This window comes from Aplidium turbinatum, chromosome 1, assembly GCF_918807975.1.
Source record: "Aplidium turbinatum chromosome 1, kaAplTurb1.1, whole genome shotgun sequence".
NCBI classification, from domain to species: domain Eukaryota; kingdom Metazoa; phylum Chordata; class Ascidiacea; order Aplousobranchia; family Polyclinidae; genus Aplidium; species Aplidium turbinatum.
Genome location: NC_137472.1, coordinates 63968795 through 63989764, shown reverse-complemented (window position 1 = coordinate 63989764; position 20970 = coordinate 63968795). Strand labels below are relative to the sequence as shown.

The following is a 20970-nucleotide window of genomic DNA, read 5'->3' as shown; positions in this document are numbered from 1 at the left end:
ATCAAAAAAGTATGACGGGTATCCATTTAAATGTAGCATATTTTTCAACTTTTTAGTTTCATTGTGGAACAACAAGTCCGTCGAGCAAACCAAACGGGCACGAGATAAAAGACACAAGATTAATCCAGATTTCCACTTATTTGGGCAAAAAGCATTGTAATTTAAAAAAAAAAAAAAAAAAAATTATACGGTTTGATCAAAGTGCATAAGCCAGGCAATCCCGCGAGACCGGTCGTTTCCATGATTGGCACTCCGGAATATCAACTGGCAAAATTTCTGGACAATATCATAAAGCCGTACATTCCGAACACTTACATGCTAAATTCGACGAAACAATTTATGGAAAAACTGAAGGATTTTAAATGTCCTCCGAATAGTGTTATGGTGAGTTTCGATGTGACATCGCTATTTACCAACGTGCCGCTTCGAGAAACCATCAATATTATTGCTGATCACATTTTTAATGACAACCAACCGCATCGACCACTCATTGAGAAAAAGGATTTCATAAAATTGTTAAATCTGGCCACTGAAGGTATGTTTATGTTTAATAATCGCTTGTTTAACCTGTTAAGTGCGTATGACGACAATTGTCGTCCGAGACAGTCGCTCTTGCTGTGCGTAAGACGACAATTGTCGTTTTCGTGATCGCAGCTATTCATGGCACTTTTAATTTCGCTTTCCTGTATTCCCTTTGTCTGGAAGGCGCAATTATGACGTGTGAAGAAACATAGATGCATTGTTTACACTACAATAACGATTGCAGCTTGACAGAAATCATTAATCCCTAAATCACTCTATTACAATATTTGGTGGCTTCTGCACTCACCTACAATATAACCACAATTGCAAGAATAAAAATATTTCATCCTAAACGTTTTCTTCTAAAATGGCTTCTTTCCGGTGTATAAAATTCGTACCACATCATGCGCGTTCAGTCAGTGTGGTCATTTTCATGTAATGTTGCAAGCAGTTTCAGAAATATTTTGTTGTGTTCGAAAACATATTTTGTAACATATAGTCAACAAAACAATAGGGTTTGTGTTGCTGCTAATGTTAGAACAAGCGTCAGAAAATGATACAGTTTGAATATTTCCAAACTAAACTTACGTGTGCTTTGTTTAGTGTCCTATAAATGCTTAGAAATTTTTCTGTTCTGTGAACTGATGTATTTTTTTCTTCATAATAAACAACTAGTTGAATAATTTCACAATGGTGAAAGATATAATCACTTGAGAGAAATGCGATTACATCAGAAAACAATAGTCCAGCCGGAGACTTCTCCGCAATAGTCGATGAAAAAATAAACCAATATACACAAAAGGAAATTGAACAAAAGCGTGTTGTGCTACGTCATGGGGGTTCCCCAATATCTTAGCGAGCAATAATGCGACGAAAAATACTGCGAGTGATCAAATTAAATACGCACAGCAAGGAGAGTTTCGGAAAATTAATTACGCACTTAACGGGTTAAGCAAATTGATGGCGTCACCATGGGTTCTCCACTTGGTCCGACTTTGGCCAACTTCTTTTTAGCGCACTTAGAAACGAAAATGTTTGAAGTGTTCCGTGATTTTTACCCTAAAATGTATGTACGTTATGTTGACGATATTTTTGCAATTTTTGACAACGATCAGTCTTGTTCGCAGTTTTTAAACCTTTTAAATACTCAACATCAAAACATCAAATTTACTGTTGAAAAATCTGATGACACTATTGCCTTTTTAGACGTTGAAGTAAAAATAAATCATGACTCGTTTGACACACAAATCTGGAGAAAACCCACCAACACCGGCCTACTTTTAAATTACAATGCTTTTTGCCCAAATAAGTGGAAATCTGGATTAATCTTGTGTCTTTTATCTCGTGCCCGTTTGGTTTGCTCGACGGACTTGTTGTTCCACAATGAAACTAAAAAGTTGAAAAATATGCTACATTTAAATGGATACCCGTCATACTTTTTTGATAAAATATTAAAAACTTTTTTGGATACGAAACCGAAAGATAAACCCGAAGAAGACGATTTTAGCAACTTTTTTGATATACCATTCTTGGGAAAAGATTCGGTAAGATTTTCAAAAAATCTAGCTAAAATTGTCAAAAAGAAATTTGATTGTGACATTTACCCTGTTTATAGAACGTTCAAAGTAGGCAGATATTTTCAGCTGAAGTCGCCTACGCCCTTTGCTTTATGTTCTAATGTCGTTTATAAATTCAGTTGTTTGCGTGATGCAAGCCTGACATACATCGGTATGTCAACAAGACATTTATCGACTAGAGCTGGGGAACACCTGAATTTGAATTCTATACAGAAAAGCGCAATTAAAGATCACATTTTTTCATGTACAGAATGCCAAAATAACGTTTCTATCAAGCAGTTTGAGATCATGTCTAGAGGCAGGTCTGAGTATCAAACTAAGATCTTGGAAGCCCTGTACATAAAACGTCACAATCCACTTTTAAACAGACAATTGTATGCTTGCGGCTCGTCTTTCTTGCTCTCTGTATTTTAAAATTAGTTTTTTCGCACCTTGCCTTTTTACCATATCATGTGACCTGTTTAACGCCTTTTGATGCAGTTACCTTTGATTCTCGTGGAGCCTATATCGTTTAGTTTGAGCTAGTCAGAAGTACTGCGCAGTTTTTTGTCTTTTTCTGTTTATAGATTTAGTTAACCATTGTATTTTTTTCAGATGTAGTTAATTTGTATGTATGTTATTCCTGAAGAGGACATCTTGTGATGTCGAAAACGTTCGATACTTAATTTGTTGCGTAGTTTTATGTTTATGTAAATGTAATAAACTTGAAGATGCTAAACTTGATCACGTTGCTCGGCTTCGTATGCCTATGGTTCAACAAGACAAACTCTCTACCGAAGCTCTATCATTCTATTAGTAACAAGAGAGGAATCCTAGTAAGTCAGTTGAGAAAATTAGAAAATTTGGGAAAAAAGGTTGTAAAATTGAAACTGGACAAACAATACTTCGAAACTTGCATCAACTTGAACATTTGCCCAGAATTTTTAAGATGTAAACTGCCAAATCTAACGGTGTATAAGAATCCTGATGATATTTACCAACTCGTTCTCAGGAAAAAGTTAAAAGAAATTAACAGAGATATGCGGATTGCTGAAGTACGTCATCAAGATCTTAAAAAGCAAACGCTACCAATTCTTTCTTTCCTCGAAAGAACCTGTTTGATTTCGTTACTCACAGATCACTATAAGCAAATCGCGAAAGAAACGCTTCAAACTCACCACCAGAAGCTCACTAATTTATGGAGAAGACAAAGACCAAAAAGCCCAAACTGCATTAAAAATTTAAGCAAAAACAAATTAAGCCTACTGGAAGAAGATGCTTTACGCTATGGATTAGACCATCATATTTTGCCTAAAAAAGTTAAACTGGACAATATAAAATGCAGTGTAGAACAACTGTTGACGTCAATAAAACGAAAAACAGACATTCCTGTCGATGACGATACCAAAGACCAGATCAAGTTTTTCGTAAGACGATTTATGTCTGACGCAAACCGTGTTTGTTCATCTCGACGGAACCAAGCGCTCCACCGCACCTTACACACTCTTTCAAAACGACCCGATATCAAGGTGTGCAAATTTGATAAAGGCAAAGGTGTAGCCATTTTGGACAGCGAAGACTATTTTGAAAAACTGAACCAAATTGTTAAAGATAAAACCAAATTTATTGAAATCGACGAGAATGTTAAAGTACATCCACTAATTTCTAAAGAAAGATCTATTCAATATTATGTTAGAAAATGTTTGAAAAAATTCGATAAAGACATCATAAAATCTCTGATCCCGACTGGAAGTTGCCCTGGAAAATTATACGGTTTGATCAAAGTGCATAAGCCAGGCAATCCCGCGAGACCGGTCGTTTCCATGATTGGCACTCCGGAATATCGTTTTTATAGCTCTTGATTATTGAAGAAGTGTATTTTGCACATTTTACTGAAATATTTGAAGCCTTTGTTCATGTTTTTTTTCATATTTTGAGGTAAACTGTCCCATACCTTGAATGTTTTGTGAAATGAAAAATTTTCATGGAAACCACACATGCAACATTTACTGCAAAAGCTTCGAAGAAACTTTGGCATAATTACCAAGATTAGACCCTGACTTAACTTGTCAAATTTGATCTGCTTATACCATTCTTGAATTGAAAGCAACCTGAGGTATTGCATTACGACATGGAAATATGGCAACGAAGGACTTATACAAAACCTTCCAAACATCTGTGACAAATTTCATCGCATTTTCCTTCCCAACAATGATAATTGTAGCAAGATCCCGATGTCAGTTGAGCAATATTGTTCAAACTGGAAATTGGTGTTTTCGTGTTTAAATTTCACAACAATGTACTACTAGACAAGGCCTATGAGAGGGGAGTACGAAGAGTACAGCGTACCCTTGAGGGCCCTGGCCTGTGTTTGTTGGAGGGCCTGAAATTGTGATTTTATAGTTTACGCGCAAAAATGTTTGGTTGAAACCATCCTAAAAGACTAAAGTAAAGCATAAAAGTTGTTATTCTTTAGTCCTGGGGGGGTCGTAATGTAGCAAAAGAGCCCGGAAAGGTAATTGAGTGCAATGCGAGCAAATTAGGAGCCCAAAGTGGTGATTTAATGCTTTTCGTGCAAAAATGTCCTGTTAAAAGCACCCTAAATGAAATTATAAAAGTAGGTTATTTTCCTATCTGGGGGGAGGGGTATAGTGCAGCAAAAGCAGTTTTGAGAAAAGCCCGGGTGTTTTGTGTTTTTTAAAAACTGTTTGAAAAGGTAGTTTCACGCTTATTTCATTTCAAATAAACATCGGAGTTGAAGCAGGTGCCGGAGTCAATACTTTCGGAGCAAAAGCGGCGCCCGAGTAAAAAAAAACTGACTTCGTTCACCTCTGCTAGGCATGTGGTGAATGCAAAAGTTAATGAAGAAAGGTTATTGGTCAGAGGATTAATTTGTTTATGTTTTAACGAGATTTTATGTTTGAGCCTTGGTAGAGAGCTTGACTTGTACCAGATACATGTAACACTCAGTAACGTTAACGGATTTAACATTTTTGATCAATCACACAAAAAAAACAAGAAAAAAAAACTACTAAGCTTAAATCCAACGTTTTCGACACCACATAGTGTCCTCATCAGAAATAATTATAGGCTACATCTAAGAGTAATAAATTTATTAGTATGAAAATTTTACATTAACTCTTTGAAGGTTTGGGGGAGGGGCTTTAATTCAACTTTTCTCTATCAACAGTTGTACCTCTAAAACCACTGAAGATGCGACTACGAGATTTCTTGGCTTTTCATAACTTTTATTAACCTCTATTGAGCTGACATTTTGAGCGAATAAAGGTTATAAATTGAGAGATATAAGGCATTTCTCAGCACATCCTCTGAAATATTTCATATTCTGTTGTTCAAAATTTTCCCACCAGCTGGATGAAAGTAATTGAGTTGGCCCATGTCTCGTTAATCCTAACTGTTTATGTAAAATTATGTAAAACATTTTTAATCACAACATTGCAATGCATGTTCTTCATTACTCCACCAAAAATAATGTGTAAACTTACGCTACACTTACCGTCATAAGTCACCTCAACATTTCAACGTATATGAGCAGTTCTAATGTTCACATAGTTTATATAATTCACATAATAACAGAGATATCACTCCTAAAGCATAAGAAAAATCGGCACCTCCCCCCCAAACTGAGCAAGACTCCAGGAGCCCAACCTTCTAAGGGTTAAAGCTGTACAAGCAACACCTCTCAGCAGCACCATCAACTACTGACACACGAATTCAATGCAGGAAAGACAAATTGGCGAGAGACAGATCACATGATATGCACAACACAAAACACTAAATAAACGTTTTTTGCCGCCTGATACTATTATTGCGCACAGATAGCCTATCAACAGTAAAATGTTGTATGATATATAGTACGCCTAAGCAAAAGTCAATTGTTTTGCCCAAGACAAATGGGGGGCCCAGAGTGAGAGGGGGGGAGGAGTAACTTTTAGTACCCCTAGTGAAAATTTCTCTCAGAAGCCCTGCTACCAGATTGCTTCAATCTTTTTTTATGTCAAAGAAGTTCACAGCCTGTCTACAAGAAACCATGACAATGATTCTGTAAACATTCCATATTTCTGAAAAACGCTTACTCAGCATTCAATAGAATTCACAGGTGCTAAAACATGGAACGAATTTCCTTCTTCAATTAGAAAGACTGATACAAAGTCACTTTTTGTTCACAAACTAAAACAACATTTAAGCAAAACGGATACGCAATAGAAAGACAACGTAGAAAGGCTTTCTTGCATTCTTGTGAAAATTTTAGTGGAAGTCCAAAATAATTTACAAAAGATCAAGCCTACCTAACAGTTCAGTTCAGTTTATTTTTTAACATTAATGTCGATTGCTTGTGCTGTACTTTGTGTTTTTGTAGATATTAACAGCAAACGCACCACTCCGAAATCAACACGACACGTCGCAAATGGGGATAGCTTCATCAACACCATCAGGACATCATCTTCTACCAGCTCATCCATTCCATCACCAACCAGGACAAGAAACAATTGGATCTCAATCGTCTTAGGCTACTGTGTGATGTGCAGTCAAGTCAAGCGCCACCAGACTCTATTCGTTCATCCCCGACACCGACAAGCGCCCCATCGGCCTGACGCTACCGGAACAGGCATGGGTGCGCCTCGGCCGTCTCCGTACGAGCGTCGGGCTTTTCCGCTCAACCATGCACCAATGGGGAATGGCCTCTTCTTCCTCTTGTGAATGTAGTGCCGAGGAACAGACCGCAGACCACATCTTCAATAACTGTTCCATCTTCAAGCCACCTAACGGAGTGGAAGGTCTGCGTGTCATGGATGATGAAACCAAAGACTGGCTGCTCTCCAGTAGACTTCCAGTGTAGTCCGGGAATATCGTGAATCTGGGGTGGTAAAATGATAGACCCTCGTCCCCAGAGGCTCACACGACGACGACGACGACGATCCACATCAATATTGGAACTGGCAAATTCAATCCACAACACTTTTCATTAGGCTGTCATTCATTACTACATGCGTGCTTCTCTCGGTTTTTGTTTTATTTTTTGCTATTTGTTTTTTGAGTTTTGTGGCCGTGCTAACTACTGATATATAGCCTACTCATGATTTTCCATTCAGGCACATTTTAAACCTTTCAAAGTTTTGCGATCTTTTCTCTTTGATTAACGTGCTGGTAGGTCTATATCAATTTTTGTAGTTAGCATCTTTTTCGTCCCGGACGCGTTAATGATGAAAAATAATATGATTGATTGATTGTGTCTCTATCCCTCTCTACAATTTAACGTCTCTTATTCCCGCATTCTTTTATAATTATGTGTGACGAGATCTGTCAATGCAGGACGTCCTCCATGGTTATTCCCACGGACTTTAAAGGACTGAATTTTCTTTGGCCACGCGACTTTTTTCATGCATTACACGTGTGCATAGCAATGCAGCCTTCTTAACATGATGACATCTCCAAGCTGATGAATAGGCTACCGAGCCTGGACCTCAGCTCTTCTACCGTCACCCGGTCAGAAAGGTACTTGGAACAGTTCCATCTTACCATGGCATTATCATTGCAACATAGCCCATTTTGTTCTCCGACTGATGGGCCAAGTTTCACTTGCCTGCAGTGGAACATTCCTCACACGCGTATTATACACGGGACTGCGGTTTTGATGTGAAACAGGCAGGAAAATCCTAATTTCTTAATTATTTCTTTGTAATTAAACGTAACAATTCAGCACAACCGCACCCCTAGGAACAGCTCTCGCACCCCTAAGAGGTTCAAGCTCCCCCTGTTAAGAACTTTTGGTATAATTATTGCCCGATTCTATAGCCTTAATTGCGGCTAAATATAAGATGAATTTGAAAGACCCTGCTTTAGGTTTGATATCTCTTGATGACATGTTGTTGATATTTGTGTAGATTGCTCATATTGACATAACAGCATTTACAGATCTAAACCTTAGTGTGTACAACTTTTACGGATTATTACTTTATGTCATACTACAAAACGATACATTAGATTTATTATGTTCGGTTAGTTGGTTACTGTCAAATATCAACAAACGACCATAAAGGCACCCATGGTGTTTATTTATTCTACTGTACTGTTCTTCCAAATTTACAAGTGACCAGAGTGACACCATACTTGAAGCAAACTGCTGACACTGAGAGCAGCGCCAGCAGCATCACACTTTTCGTTGGTTTGCATAATAATGGAAAAAATGCCCATTCAGAATGCAAAATATTGTACTTTTCAACCATATCTGGGTCATTTTAGCAAGAATTTGATTCAATGTGTAAATAGCCTGTGTGACTGAACACGGTATTGTTGAAGGTTTCATCAAAAATAGGAAAATAACACATGGAACCATTACAAACGTCATAACTCATTTCAAACTAAATTGTCATTATTCTATTCAATCGAAAATCTAATAATGTTTGATTTTTGAATACCAGTCATAATAGCCATGACTGCTTACAAGATGTAGTTAAAATCGTAATTTTAATTGGTTTGATCTGATCCAGAATCTCACCTGAAACATTCCTCTTCCATTGATGAGAATTCCTTCTCCTTTATTGTTTCCATCGGAATGGTGATGCTGAACATACTTGCTGGTGGTAGTCTGATGTAGCCAATCGCCGATCATCACAGTGAAGTTTTCGTTGTCTGAAAAAATGCAGGAAGCGAGAACAGTTGTTTTGCTTATAAACCAGAAGAATGATCAACTTGTTTTATGTAATCAAGTTCCTGCATCTGGTAGTCATGTTCCTGCATCTAGTAGTCATGTTCTTGTACATTAGGGTGGCTCGTTTTTGAACTTTTTTTTTAATTCTCTCGGGGTAGTGGGGAAATGGTGCCAATGAGTGAGAAAACGCTCAAGACAAAATTTGAGATTTGTAACAAATTGTCTTCAGCCTCCTCATGGGGCCCAGAAATTGAAAAATGAGGTCAAAAACGCATTTTTTTTTCAAAAATATTTTTAGTTTGGGTAGATGCAATGTTATTTAGATATATCTAATTAGCCTAAGAAAAAAAATTGGAGTCATTTGAACTATTCCTTCAGCTTCCTCACAGGTTCTGAAAATTTCCATTTTGCTGAAAATTTCGCATTTTTGCGGGTGGTTACATGATACATAATTGCGTTAGACATTTTTTCAGCTATAAAACCTCATTATATTTCTCTTTATAGACCTGCCCTGAGCTGTTGCGTCATTTTTTAATGAAATTGGGTTAATTTGGTAGGAAAAAGTGACGTCTTATATTTGAATTTACGTCACTGACTAAGTTTGTAGTTATCTAACCGCAAACAAAAATGCAAAATTTTCAGCAAAATGAAAATTTTCAGAAGCTGTGAGGAAGCTGAAGGAATATTTCAAATGACCTAAATTTTTATTTTTAGGTTATTTAGATATATCTAAGGAGGCTGAAGACAATTTGTTACGAATCTCAAATTTTGTCCTGATTGTTTTCCCCCTCATTGGCACCATTTCCTCACTACCCCGAGAGAATTTAAAAAAAGTTCAAAAACGAGCCACCCTATTGCACATAGTAGCCATGTTCCTGCATCTGGTAGTCATGATCCTGCATTTGGTAGTCATGTTGATGCATCTGGAAATAATATTCCTGCACCTAGTAGTCATGTTCCTGCATCTAGTAGCCAAATTCTTGCATCTGGTAGTCCCATTCCTGCACATAGTAGTCATGTTCCTGCATCTGGTAGTCATGTTCCTGTATCTAGTAGCCATGTTCCTGCATCTAATAGCCACGTTCCTGCATCTGGTAGTCATGTTCCTGCATCTGGTAGTCATGTTACTGCATCTGGTAGTCATGTTCCTGTATCTGGTATTCATATTCTTACATCTGGTAGTCATATTCCTGCACCTAGTAGTCATGTTCCTGCATCTAGTAGTCATGTTCCTACATCTGGTATTCATCTTCCTGCATCTGGTAGGTAGAAAGTACTGAAGCGTTGTATGACCATTTGAACAATGTTTTACTATTGTCATCTGTACTAAAACAAACCAAGAATGTCCTCATGATTTCTTCATCACACTCTTCTGTCTCAAAACTTATCAAGGCTGTCACCAGAAACCTTCAGCGAATTTGATATTTTTGGTGGAAACCTGTTAGGAATTTAATTGCTTGTGAAATATCCGTTAACCAATAATTATCAATTACAAGTTTATAAATATTGCCAGCCATAATGCATTTATCATTGTCACAATCAATGTGCAAGGCCTCGCGCCGGGCTTCTTTGTATCTTGACAGAACGTGCTGTTTTTAATTATGGAATTCTTGAGCGGTATGTTATTATCGGTCAATGCCCCGATTAGCTCAACTGGTTAGCGCGTCACTTCTGGAAAGAAGAAGCTTCAAGATCAAGCGGCGCTGGTTCGACTCTCGGGGTGTGCGCTTGAGCAACGCACGTTAAGGACTGCTCTCCATTCAGCGGCATCTAATGGATGGAATAATTCCCCGGCAACAAGACTTCAACAATCGGAAACTTCACTCCGTCACTCTCGGTGACCGGGCCTGCGTCAGTGATTCAAAGCCTCTACAAGTATGCGAAACTGCCAGGATTAAGCTCTGCAAGAAGCTTTCCCAGTCCGAGGATAAAGATTCAATCAATCAATGACCAGTAGTAACCTTTGATTGTGAAATCGTTGTTATGAAACGTAATTCTAGATCATTCTGTAAGATGCGAATCTGGAACATTCTGTTGTTTTCACAATTACCAAATATCGTTTGTTATGATGTCACAAGGATGTTTACCAATGGATCTCTGATTGCGAAATCATTATTATGCAATGTATTTTCTAGAATCGTTTACCCTACTTGACAATCTAGAAACTTCTGTTTTTTTACGATTTAATGCAACTTGACAGAACAATCAGTCTTATGATATAACATTACGTAACCCTATCGAAGTTGCTAGACAGAACAACCTTCTATAAATAGTGGTGTAATTTGCGTAATCATTATTATTATGAGTCGATTATTATGAGAGTTGGTTATGAGAGTTGTGTTATGAGTTGGGGATTGGTAAAAGGTGCAGAGATTATTGTTGATTGAGAGTCGAAGTAATTGAAAACAAATGGATGAGAATTGGTGCTGACATAAATTGTGTTCGAAATTAGAGTTATTTGAGAAGCCGTTCGTTAAAGTCCTTCAAGAATTTTCATTATCATTTCACCAGTAGAAATTTTCGACATTTAATTGACTGCTTTTCGGTTATACCCATTAAACTACGTCATTGAACCTTTCCAAGTATTTTTCCTGGTAAGAGATAGAAAGAAACCGTGACAATCATAATGAGACACAATGAGAAAAGTAACAAAAAACAGATTTTCTAAAAGCTCTTTTCAGTTCGGTCAACTGTATATCTACAAAACAAAATTGGCAACAGAAACTAAACTACTTGCTGAAAAGTTGGAGTTTATCGATGCTGCCACAACACGTTAGAGATACGTAATGTTGCCATGCAAAGTATCAGATATGGTGTTGGCCTACGTGCCGCAGCTGCCATCTCCACCGCTGCCTTAATAGATGTTGGTTTGATCAGTGAAGAAGACAAGAGTCTTGTAATTGATCATAGTAAAGTCAAGAGAGCCCAATGAAGTTTCTAGATCAAGAGTTTGATGATCGTTGTAGCAGGGGTGAAATTGACTGTATTTTCTTTGATGGTCGTCAAGATATGACTAAAGTTATGCTGAAAGCAGATAATTCCGATCGTCAGTTCCCCAGCGTCATTAAAGAAGAGCATTATTGTGTATGTAGTGAGCCAGGTGGAAGATATTTGTACCATTTTACTCCTGAGAAAAGCTTAGAGAAAAAAACAGCAGAAGTTATTGCAGACAATCTCGTTGATTTCATTAAGAAGAAGGTTATTGATAACAATGTGCAAGCCATTGGAGGTGATTCAACGAACGCTAATACTGGTTGGGGGGGGGGGGTGGTTGCATGCACTGGGTAGAGGTGAAACTTGGTCGTAAGCTGGTCTGGTTGGTTTGTTCTCTACGCACTAATGAGCTACCCTTACGTCACTTGATCACAACACTGGATGGGAAGACATTGTCTCATAACAAGTGGACAGGCAAGATTAAAAAAATGCTAGACAATGCTACTGAACTTGAAGTGGATCCTTCATTTACCAAAATCTCCATTGGAGAGCCTCTTATTTCACTGCATGACGATGTCATAAAGAATCTCTCTACTGATCAAATGCATGGATATAGGATCGCAAAGGCCATAAGGACAGGGCAACTTCCCACAAATCTTGCACTTCTTGAAATAGGTCCCGTGAACCATTCCAGGTGGCTGACAACAGCAAACAGACTGTGTCGCATATGGGTTTCAAAACATGGTTTAAAAGGTGAAACCCTCAACAACTTAAGACTAATAGTGGAATACGTTGTTGGAGTTTACTTTCCGTGCTGGTTCAATATCAAGATAAAGCACACTTGGATAGAAGGTCCTCGTCGTATCATGTTTCAGCTGCAACTGCTAAGGCTGCAGAAGGAAGTTGTGGTGGACGCTGTCATGCCATCAATCAAGCGTTCAGCATGGTACGCGTTTAATGAAATAGTAATTCAAACACTCTTGTGCTCAAAAGATGTTGAAGAGAGGAAAGTTGGAGTACAAAAGATTGCTGACATTAGGGGTAGAAATGACTGTACATTGGGTGATCTTTCCGTTCGTCCCAGAAAGACACCTTCAATCAACCCCGATGCTTCTTCTCTGTTGGAGTTGATAGACTGGTCTGTGGCGGTGTATGAACCACCTTTGACCTGCAAATTAACAACAGCTGAAATAAGGCAGTTTGTTGATGAGCCCATGCAAGTTCCAAATTAGCCCTGCCATACCCAGTCAATAGAAAGGTGAGTGAAGCAAGTCACAGAGGCAGCAGCCACAGTGTATACTCACGAGAAACGTGAAGGCTATATCAGAGGGCAAGAGGCAAGTCGGCGGCTGATGTCAAAGAACGAGTCAAAGCAAGACTTGATGAAACTTGTTGTGTAAATGTTTTAACTGCTACAAACAAATTTAATGTTCTCTTCAGTTTCTTAGCATCCTTCATGCTTGTAGTAATTTCCAATGTGTTATCCACAGGTATATACACTATAGGCTACAATAAATAATGTTTCCGAAGTGCCAACATATTTATCTGTCATTGCAAATTCTAGAACAAATTAAATTGAAGTTAGACAAATGTTAATCCTTGACCAGCTTAACAGAATAACTGCCGTATAATCTCTGTAATGCTGCACAAATTACATATAGAATTCAGAATGCCTACAACCTACGGTGGCCTCACATTATACAAAAAAAACAAAACAACAATGGACAAAATCTTGTAGGTCCTAAGCAAGAACAATGTTTATAAAACTCTGGAAATTGCCTGAATAAGATTGTTTCATGTTAAGAAATGAAAGTGTTGTTTTAATGCCTATTATCATGAAAAGCCAACGCTTTTTCCCATAGCAATTGTTGCTATTTTTTGAAACGCAGATTTACCAAGCTGAGCGTTTTGCAAATGCAAAAATATTAGCAGATTCGTGTTTTTCAGATCCAAACACATATTTTTAGACCCCGTCATTGGAGAAATTTGCAAAAAAAAAAAATTTCCCAAACCAACACGCCCTAGTAAGTTGTCCAAGTCTGCCCATGGCAACACCGTCAATTTGTTTAAACAATTGTTTTTTTTTTGTTAGGGTTAGAATTAAGTAGAATGGAAAAGGAAATCTTGTTTGATCATGTGCCTAAACCTGGGGGACGTTTTGATTTTGCAAGGGAGCGGTATGATTACTTCGGCTTAAGATTAGGCTTCCCCCTCGGCAGGGGGGCGTTTTGATTAGTAGAGGGCATTTTGGTTTAACCCATCTACCAACCAGCGTAACGATTTTGTCAAAGAGCTCGTATCTTCGTGGTAGCATTTCCTACCTCATACCTGGTGGAAAAGGGATTCAGCTGTGTTGTTCTGCTACATACCAAAAAGCGAAATCCACTTGACATATCCATACGAGATGATCTGCGAATGTTTCTTACTGGCTTTTCACCGGATGTGAAGAAACTGGCACTTTCTCAACAAGCCTAAGGTTCACATTCACTGCCAGTAGGCCTATACTGTTTTTATGCTAGCAAATATATATTTGAAGGGTTTAGAACGAAAAGTGACTAAGTCACATTTTCACTCGAATTGAGTTAAGTACAAAAACGTATTGCTTTCATTGTCCTTTGTCACCAGACACAAAAATATTTTGGTATAAAGGTTGCTAAGCCATCATTTTCGAATACAGGTTTTGAGCGGAAAGGTAATTTTTTCATCTAAAAGTAGCTAAGTCCGTTCTGACCAATAGCGTCAAGTCATTTAAACACGTGACATGATTTTTGTTTTGCTTTTTGATGGGGTTCCATTTTAGAGGATATAAAGTCATTAGCTGGTTACCGGTTATTTAGACTGGGACACTGCCTCTGGTTTAGGTAGGGTAGGTGAAGGATTAGGATCATTGGTAGTGTTCAAACGGTAGTGTTTTCATCAGCTTTTGATTTTAGATATTTTGCAAATAAGTGATCAAATACCGGTAGTATTTATAGGCCTACTGCTTTCGAGTCAAATTCAGCAGTCCACAGGTCCAGTTTGCAAGAAGTTTAGCAGTGCATACTTCAATATTCATGGGACATGATTAGGCTATTCGATGGAGTGTTGGTGCCAGCAGATAACGAAATGAAGTACACTTAACCTAAGATTAAGTAGCCTATTAGATTGGACTATTATTTTTATAACTTATTCTGTAAAGGTCCTTGCCTATCTACCAGTTTTCTTTACTTCTATACTAGCCTACACTACTAATGAAGGGAAGAAGGTTTTGAAAGTGTACCAAATTATTTTTATGTAGTCTAGTAGGCCTAACCCAAATATTATTCTACTGTACATTGCCAATGAAGGTGGGGAAGTCTCTGTACTTTACCTGTTTTTTATCCCATTAATTACCAGTAACAGTAATTATGTGCTACTAGCCTAATTTTTTCAAGATATTTCTAACCCAAAATAATTCTTTGCAGATTATTCCAATGTCATATTAGTACGAGGTTTGAACAAATATATTTAAATAGCTTACTTTACAGTAGTATCTGGACAAAGAGATGGCAAATTCTGTTAGGCCTATAAAACACTTAAAAGTTAGGGATGCGAAACTTCATCCGCTTTTGGCTTATCCGTAACAGTAGAAGGGTTACGTTTTTTTCTAATTTACAAAATATTTTACTTTTTATGGGTTATATAAGAAGAGTTAAATTGGTTTTAAACTAATTTAAGGTTTTTAGTAGAAAGCAAGCCTGCAGTAAAGCGTAAAAAAAATGTCAAATTGGCAATTGACCCTTCTAATGTTGAAGGAACAACGGAGTTGCGCGTCCCGTAATGTACCGTCCCTATTAAAAGTGCTTAAGTCCATCATTTGTGTCTAAAAGTGCCTAAGTCCAGCAATTTTGAAGAAAAATGCACAAGTCCAAAAAAGAATATTATCAATATTTTTTGACAAGTTCAACTAAAAAATCTATTAATAGTGCAATCAGAACTAGGTTGGGGTTGTAGACACTGACATATGGTAAAAACAAAAAAATCTTTTAAATCTTGATTTTACAATGCAATTGAAAACTGTACATGTCAATAGCTCCTTAGTAGTATTTTGTGACTTAGTCACGTTTCGTTCTGAACCCTTCATTTGCTTTTTATCAAAAATAGTTAGGCTATTAGTCTCTAAAACCCTTACAGCCTGTTTCACCTTAAAAGGGGGATCATCAAAAGGTCCTTATTCTAATATAATTCTCTTTGAATAAGGACCTTCTGATGATCCCCCTTTTAGGGTAAAACAGGCTGTAAAGGTTTTAGAGACTGATAACTAGCCTATATTTGATGTAATTATATCGGTCTGCTTGGCATTGGGCACTTTTTGTAGTATTAATTGTTTTATATTCGCTTTTCGTAATCAATCGTTTTTGTTAGGGGGTGGGGGGGGGGGGCGATAAAATTTTGCCAGTTCATGAAGGGGGCATTGGGCCAAAAAGGGTTAAGAAACACTGGCCTATGAGCTCGGGTTAAAATGATTTGCTGTAATGATGCTCTTTTTAATACAGAAACAGAGAAATTAAAATAAATGTTCTATAATAATGAGTATTCAAAATTGTACTTTGAGAAGATATGAAAACATTTGGAAGAAGAAGAGGCTGAAAAAGAGTAAAACATGGAGCATTGATTGTCTGTTCCATTTTTGGGAAAGGAATCTAAAACGATTGCTCGTAAAATCGGACAGTTTTTGAAAAGTAAATTTGATGTGGAAGTTTTTCCTATTTACAAACCATTCAAATATAATTCGTATTTTCAATTAAAGTTCCAGACGCCTTCGTCTCTCTGCTCAAATGTCGTGTACAGTTTTACATGTCCGTGTGATTTGGCATTGACGTGCATCGATGTGTCCACCAAGCATTTGACCACGAGAAACGGGAGCTTTTGAAACTTTAGAGACTTGTGGAAAAGTGAAATCAAAGACCATACCATAGAGTGTTCTTTTTGCGCAGATTGAAAATTCTCTAGTGACTCATTTACAATTTTTTACAAAGGCCAACTTAATTTAACACAAAAACACGAACGCTACAACCCAAATGAAAATAAACAATCATTTGGGGGAGGCGGCTCCATTTTCCTGGGGTTGGGCCTTCTTGAAACCAATGAAAATATTGAGGGAGCATTTTTCATGCAGGAACATGACAACCAGATGCAGCAACATGACTTCCAGATGCAGGAATAAGACTAGCCTACCAAACGCATGAATATGAACACTAGATGCAAAAACATAGCTACTAGATGCAGGAATATGATTACCAGATGCAGGAATATGGCCACTAGATGAGGGAACATGGCTATTAGATGCATGAACATTAGGATGGCTCGTTTTTGAATTTTTTTTTTTAATTCTTCCAGGGTAGTGGAGAAATGGTGCCAATGAGTGAGAAAACGCTCAAGACAAAAATTGAGCTTCGTAACAAGTTGTCTTCAGCCTCCTCAGGGGGCCCAAAAATCGAAAAAAGGGGTCAAAAACGAAATTTTTTCAAAACTATTTTTAATTTGGTTAGATACAATATTGTTTAGATATATCTAATTAACCTAAAAAAAAACTGAAGTCATTTGAACTATTCCTTCAGCTTCCTCACAGGTTCTGAAAATTTCCATTTTGCTGAAAATTTCGCATTTTTGTTTGTGGTTACATAACTACAAACTTCGTCAGTGACGTAAATTAAAATAAAAGACGTCACTTTTTCCTACCAAATTAGCGCAATTTCATTAAAAAATGACGCAACAGCTCAAGGCAGGTCTATAAAAAGAAATACAATGACGTTTTATAGTTGGAAAAATGTCTAACGCAATTATGTATCATGTAACTACGCACAAAAATACGAAATTTTCAGAACCTGTGAGAATGCTGAAGGAATAGTTCAAATGACTCCAATTTTTTTTGTTAGGTTAACTAAATATCTAAAAAAAATTGTATTTACCCAAACTAAAAATATTTTTAGAAAAAATTTTGTTTTTGACCCCTTTTTTCGATTTTTGGGCCCCATGAGGAGGCTGAAGACAATTTGTTACAAATCTCAAATTTTTCATGAGCATTTTCTCACTCATTGGCACCATTTCCCCACTACCCCAAGAGAATTAAAAAAAAAAGTTCAAAAACGAGCCACCCTAAATTGAACATGTCTACTAGATGCAGGAATATGACTACCAGATGCAGTAAAATGACTACCAGATGCAGGAACATGACTACTAAATTCAACAACACGGCTACCAGATGCAGGAACATGACTACCAGATGCAGAAACATGACTACTAGATGCAGAAATATGACTATCAGATGCAGGAACATGACTACCTGATGCAGCAACATGACTACTAGATGCAAGAATATGACTACCAGATGCAGGAATATGACTACTAGATGCAAGAACATGGTTTCTAGATGTAGGAATTTGCAGCTGATTTTGCAACAGCAAATTATTTTCTAATTTCTGTGCTATCTCGTCGGGTTTATTTTGTTACTGCCCAGATAACAAAAACTTACAATATTTTCATCAACATTTCCGCCAATGTGTCAGTCTGAACATATTTCATCTTTTTTGCTAACAAGTCTTTAATTTATTTCTGCGAGATGTTATAAAAAAACTATGATCTTCACTTTTTATACGTTATAACTTTGTATAAGTACCTATGTCATAAAGTCCGGCATGCCTGTTACTTTCTAATGGTTGTTTGACAACAAAGGCACCAGCGACTCCATCAGAGCGTTGGAAGCCATCGTGGGCGTGCCACCAGTGAGTCCCTGTCAACAATATATTGAGTTAGGTCATCTTTATGCGAACAAAAGAAGACGCTGATGTATGAAAAGACATTTTCTTATTGTATGCGACAAATAGAGGATGGTCGACTGCAGATCCATCATCGTCAGTGGATCTTCATACGGTGACGTCAGCGAGATTGTCTGAAAGTTGTTTTATATCAGTATCTTGGACTGGATCGTCATGCTATTGTCTGTTTGTTTATCTATTTTTCTAACGTAATATGCCCGATTAGATTTTTGTTTCTTTACTTCTATTATGGTTTAACGTGTAAAATATACGGTAACCCAAATTTGTCGTCTGCGCGTGTGATGGTCTTCGCATAAACGCTCGCTAACAATGAATTCCTAACTTATGGGCGGGTTTCGTGCTTACTTTGGTGCATTTTGAAACGTCGTTGTGTTTTCATTTTTTTCATTTTGTCTTCACTACTGTAAACGCCTGCAGCTTAGTTGAAAAGAACTGACAAACCCACTGATACGTTACTCCTGACAGTTTCGCATTCCTTGTAGAGGCTTTGAATTACTGACTCAGGCCTGGTCACCGAGATTGACAGAGTAAAGTTTGCTATTGTTGAAGTGTTGTTATTTGTAAATTTATTCACCTACTAGGTGCAGCTGAAAGAAGAGCAGTCTTGAAATGCGTTGCTCAAGCGCACGCCCCGAGTGGCGAACCAAAACCGCCAGGCCTTTAGTTTAACCACTGAGCTAACGTGGCATGCATATTGCATAATCACGTCACTATTGATAACGAACAATTGTGAGGATTAAGTGCTTCTCAATGAGTCGTACGTTAGAAAGGTTTTCCGTTGTTTTCAGTAGAAAAGAATAATAGTCACTCATAGTATCTGATCGAAAGTTACATTGGTACCTGGTGGGTCTGCTTGGAATTTGTATGTAAATGATGTATAAGTTGGAATTGGACATTGAGTCAGCATTGGCACACCGTCCATCCAAGGAGTGGCGCGCTGATACAAGCCGTGCCAATGTATGGTTGTGCCTTCTCCGTTGTCCATCAAGTTAATAAGTTTGACTTCAACAGTGTCCCGGTGACATACCTGTAAAATTTAAATAATTTTTTTTACCAGCCTTTTCAATTATTTCACCAAAGCTAGAAAAAATTATACATATTACACAATGTACAAAGCGTAATTTAATTCGTAATTTAATTGTCGTAATATTAATGTAATTTTTTACTCATACTGGCGCAACGTGCTTGTCAAGCACATGCCAATAGATTGTTGTAAAACATTGAATTTGAAACGCAAGCGCTTACATGATATGTGTAATATGATAAACTGTATTATATCAACAATTTAGTTCGTGCTTTGAAAATACAACTATTTTGCATCGGCTTTTGTCTGTTTATTCTGTTTAACAAAGGACAAAATATCTTAGCAAGGTTTTCAAAATATGATGAATCTGGTGTTGAGCATGGTTTTTCAACAAACCTTTGTAAAACTATGCCATTTTTATATGGCTTCAATTCCTGTGCTGGGTGGGTGATATTTTTGCAATCTTGTTCACAGAGGCATAGGCATTCACACTGTTTTCACACTTCGTCTGGTTAGTGTTCTCCAGCAACAAATTGTTTGGACAGCACCTTCAGGCATATCCTTCTTATCACTGTTCCTAATCCATTTACCAGATAAATCACTTGACTGTTGATTTCCGCTACATTCATCTTGGAAAAAACACTCCCAAGGGCCATCGCTTTGTATTGCCAGCGACATTGTATATAGCACGCATTTGGTTTGCAGTATCTACCATACCTTTTGTGGCGTTGTAAAATGTGGTTACTGATGGTTTTTGCTGCTCTTCTCTATCGAGGTCAATTTCTTTGCCCACATGTAGAGTAGACACAAGAATAACAGTTTTCTTAGGCTTTATAACATACGACACTAATATGGTGTCTTTTAGGAATCCAAACATGCTTAAAAGTTTTTTTCACACTTGGGTGATATCAAAGTCCAGGTGGCAGCTGACTTATAGATTTTCTCAATATGTCGACATATGACAATTTTTTCTCCTTCACTCCCTGCACTAGGTCTATATCCGTGAAATAGTTATCCGCTGTGATGTTACGTCTGGAACCGGATATATAGGCAGTTATTTTTCTTAGGCTACTTCATCTGTTGGTTTATTGCTGATACTGTATGGCTCATCTGGCTATCTGCCAGCATATATTTCCAAATGATGCAATTAATACGTTTTGGAATGTGCAATTGTGCATATATTTCTATGCCATAGTCTACTTATTTGGTTTTGAGGGTATACTGCATAGTATATATTGACGGAATCCACATCTTCCACGAAATCAAGCCAGCATCTTGCCTATTGTTGTCTACTCACCAAGAGAGTAGTTTGTCTGGCAGTTGTCCACAAACTGTGTGAAGATGTCTCGTATCGGAGTAAGCTTGTCACCTTTTTTAGGCTACGTGTATCACGGTCATCAAACCATTGGAAACGTAGCTGGACTAACTTATTACAAGATGAATTTCTCCTCTCCATCTCCTTCT

The 20970-nt window shown here is 37.5% G+C and overlaps 1 protein-coding gene across 1 annotated transcript in view; it reads right to left on the bottom strand.

Annotated features, from left to right (window-relative positions):
- The window catches only part of LOC145768314 (multicopper oxidase 3-like), a 71257-nt gene that overhangs the window by 34576 nt on the left and 15711 nt on the right, over positions 1–20970 (bottom strand). The window contains exons 5-7 of the mRNA XM_082579794.1: positions 19323–19509; positions 18323–18436; positions 8599–8732 (exon numbers count right to left, since the gene is read on the bottom strand). Of these exons, the coding sequence (XP_082435920.1) occupies positions 8599–8732; positions 18323–18436; positions 19323–19509 (435 nt within the window). The remainder of the gene's footprint in view (positions 1–8598; positions 8733–18322; positions 18437–19322; positions 19510–20970) is intronic.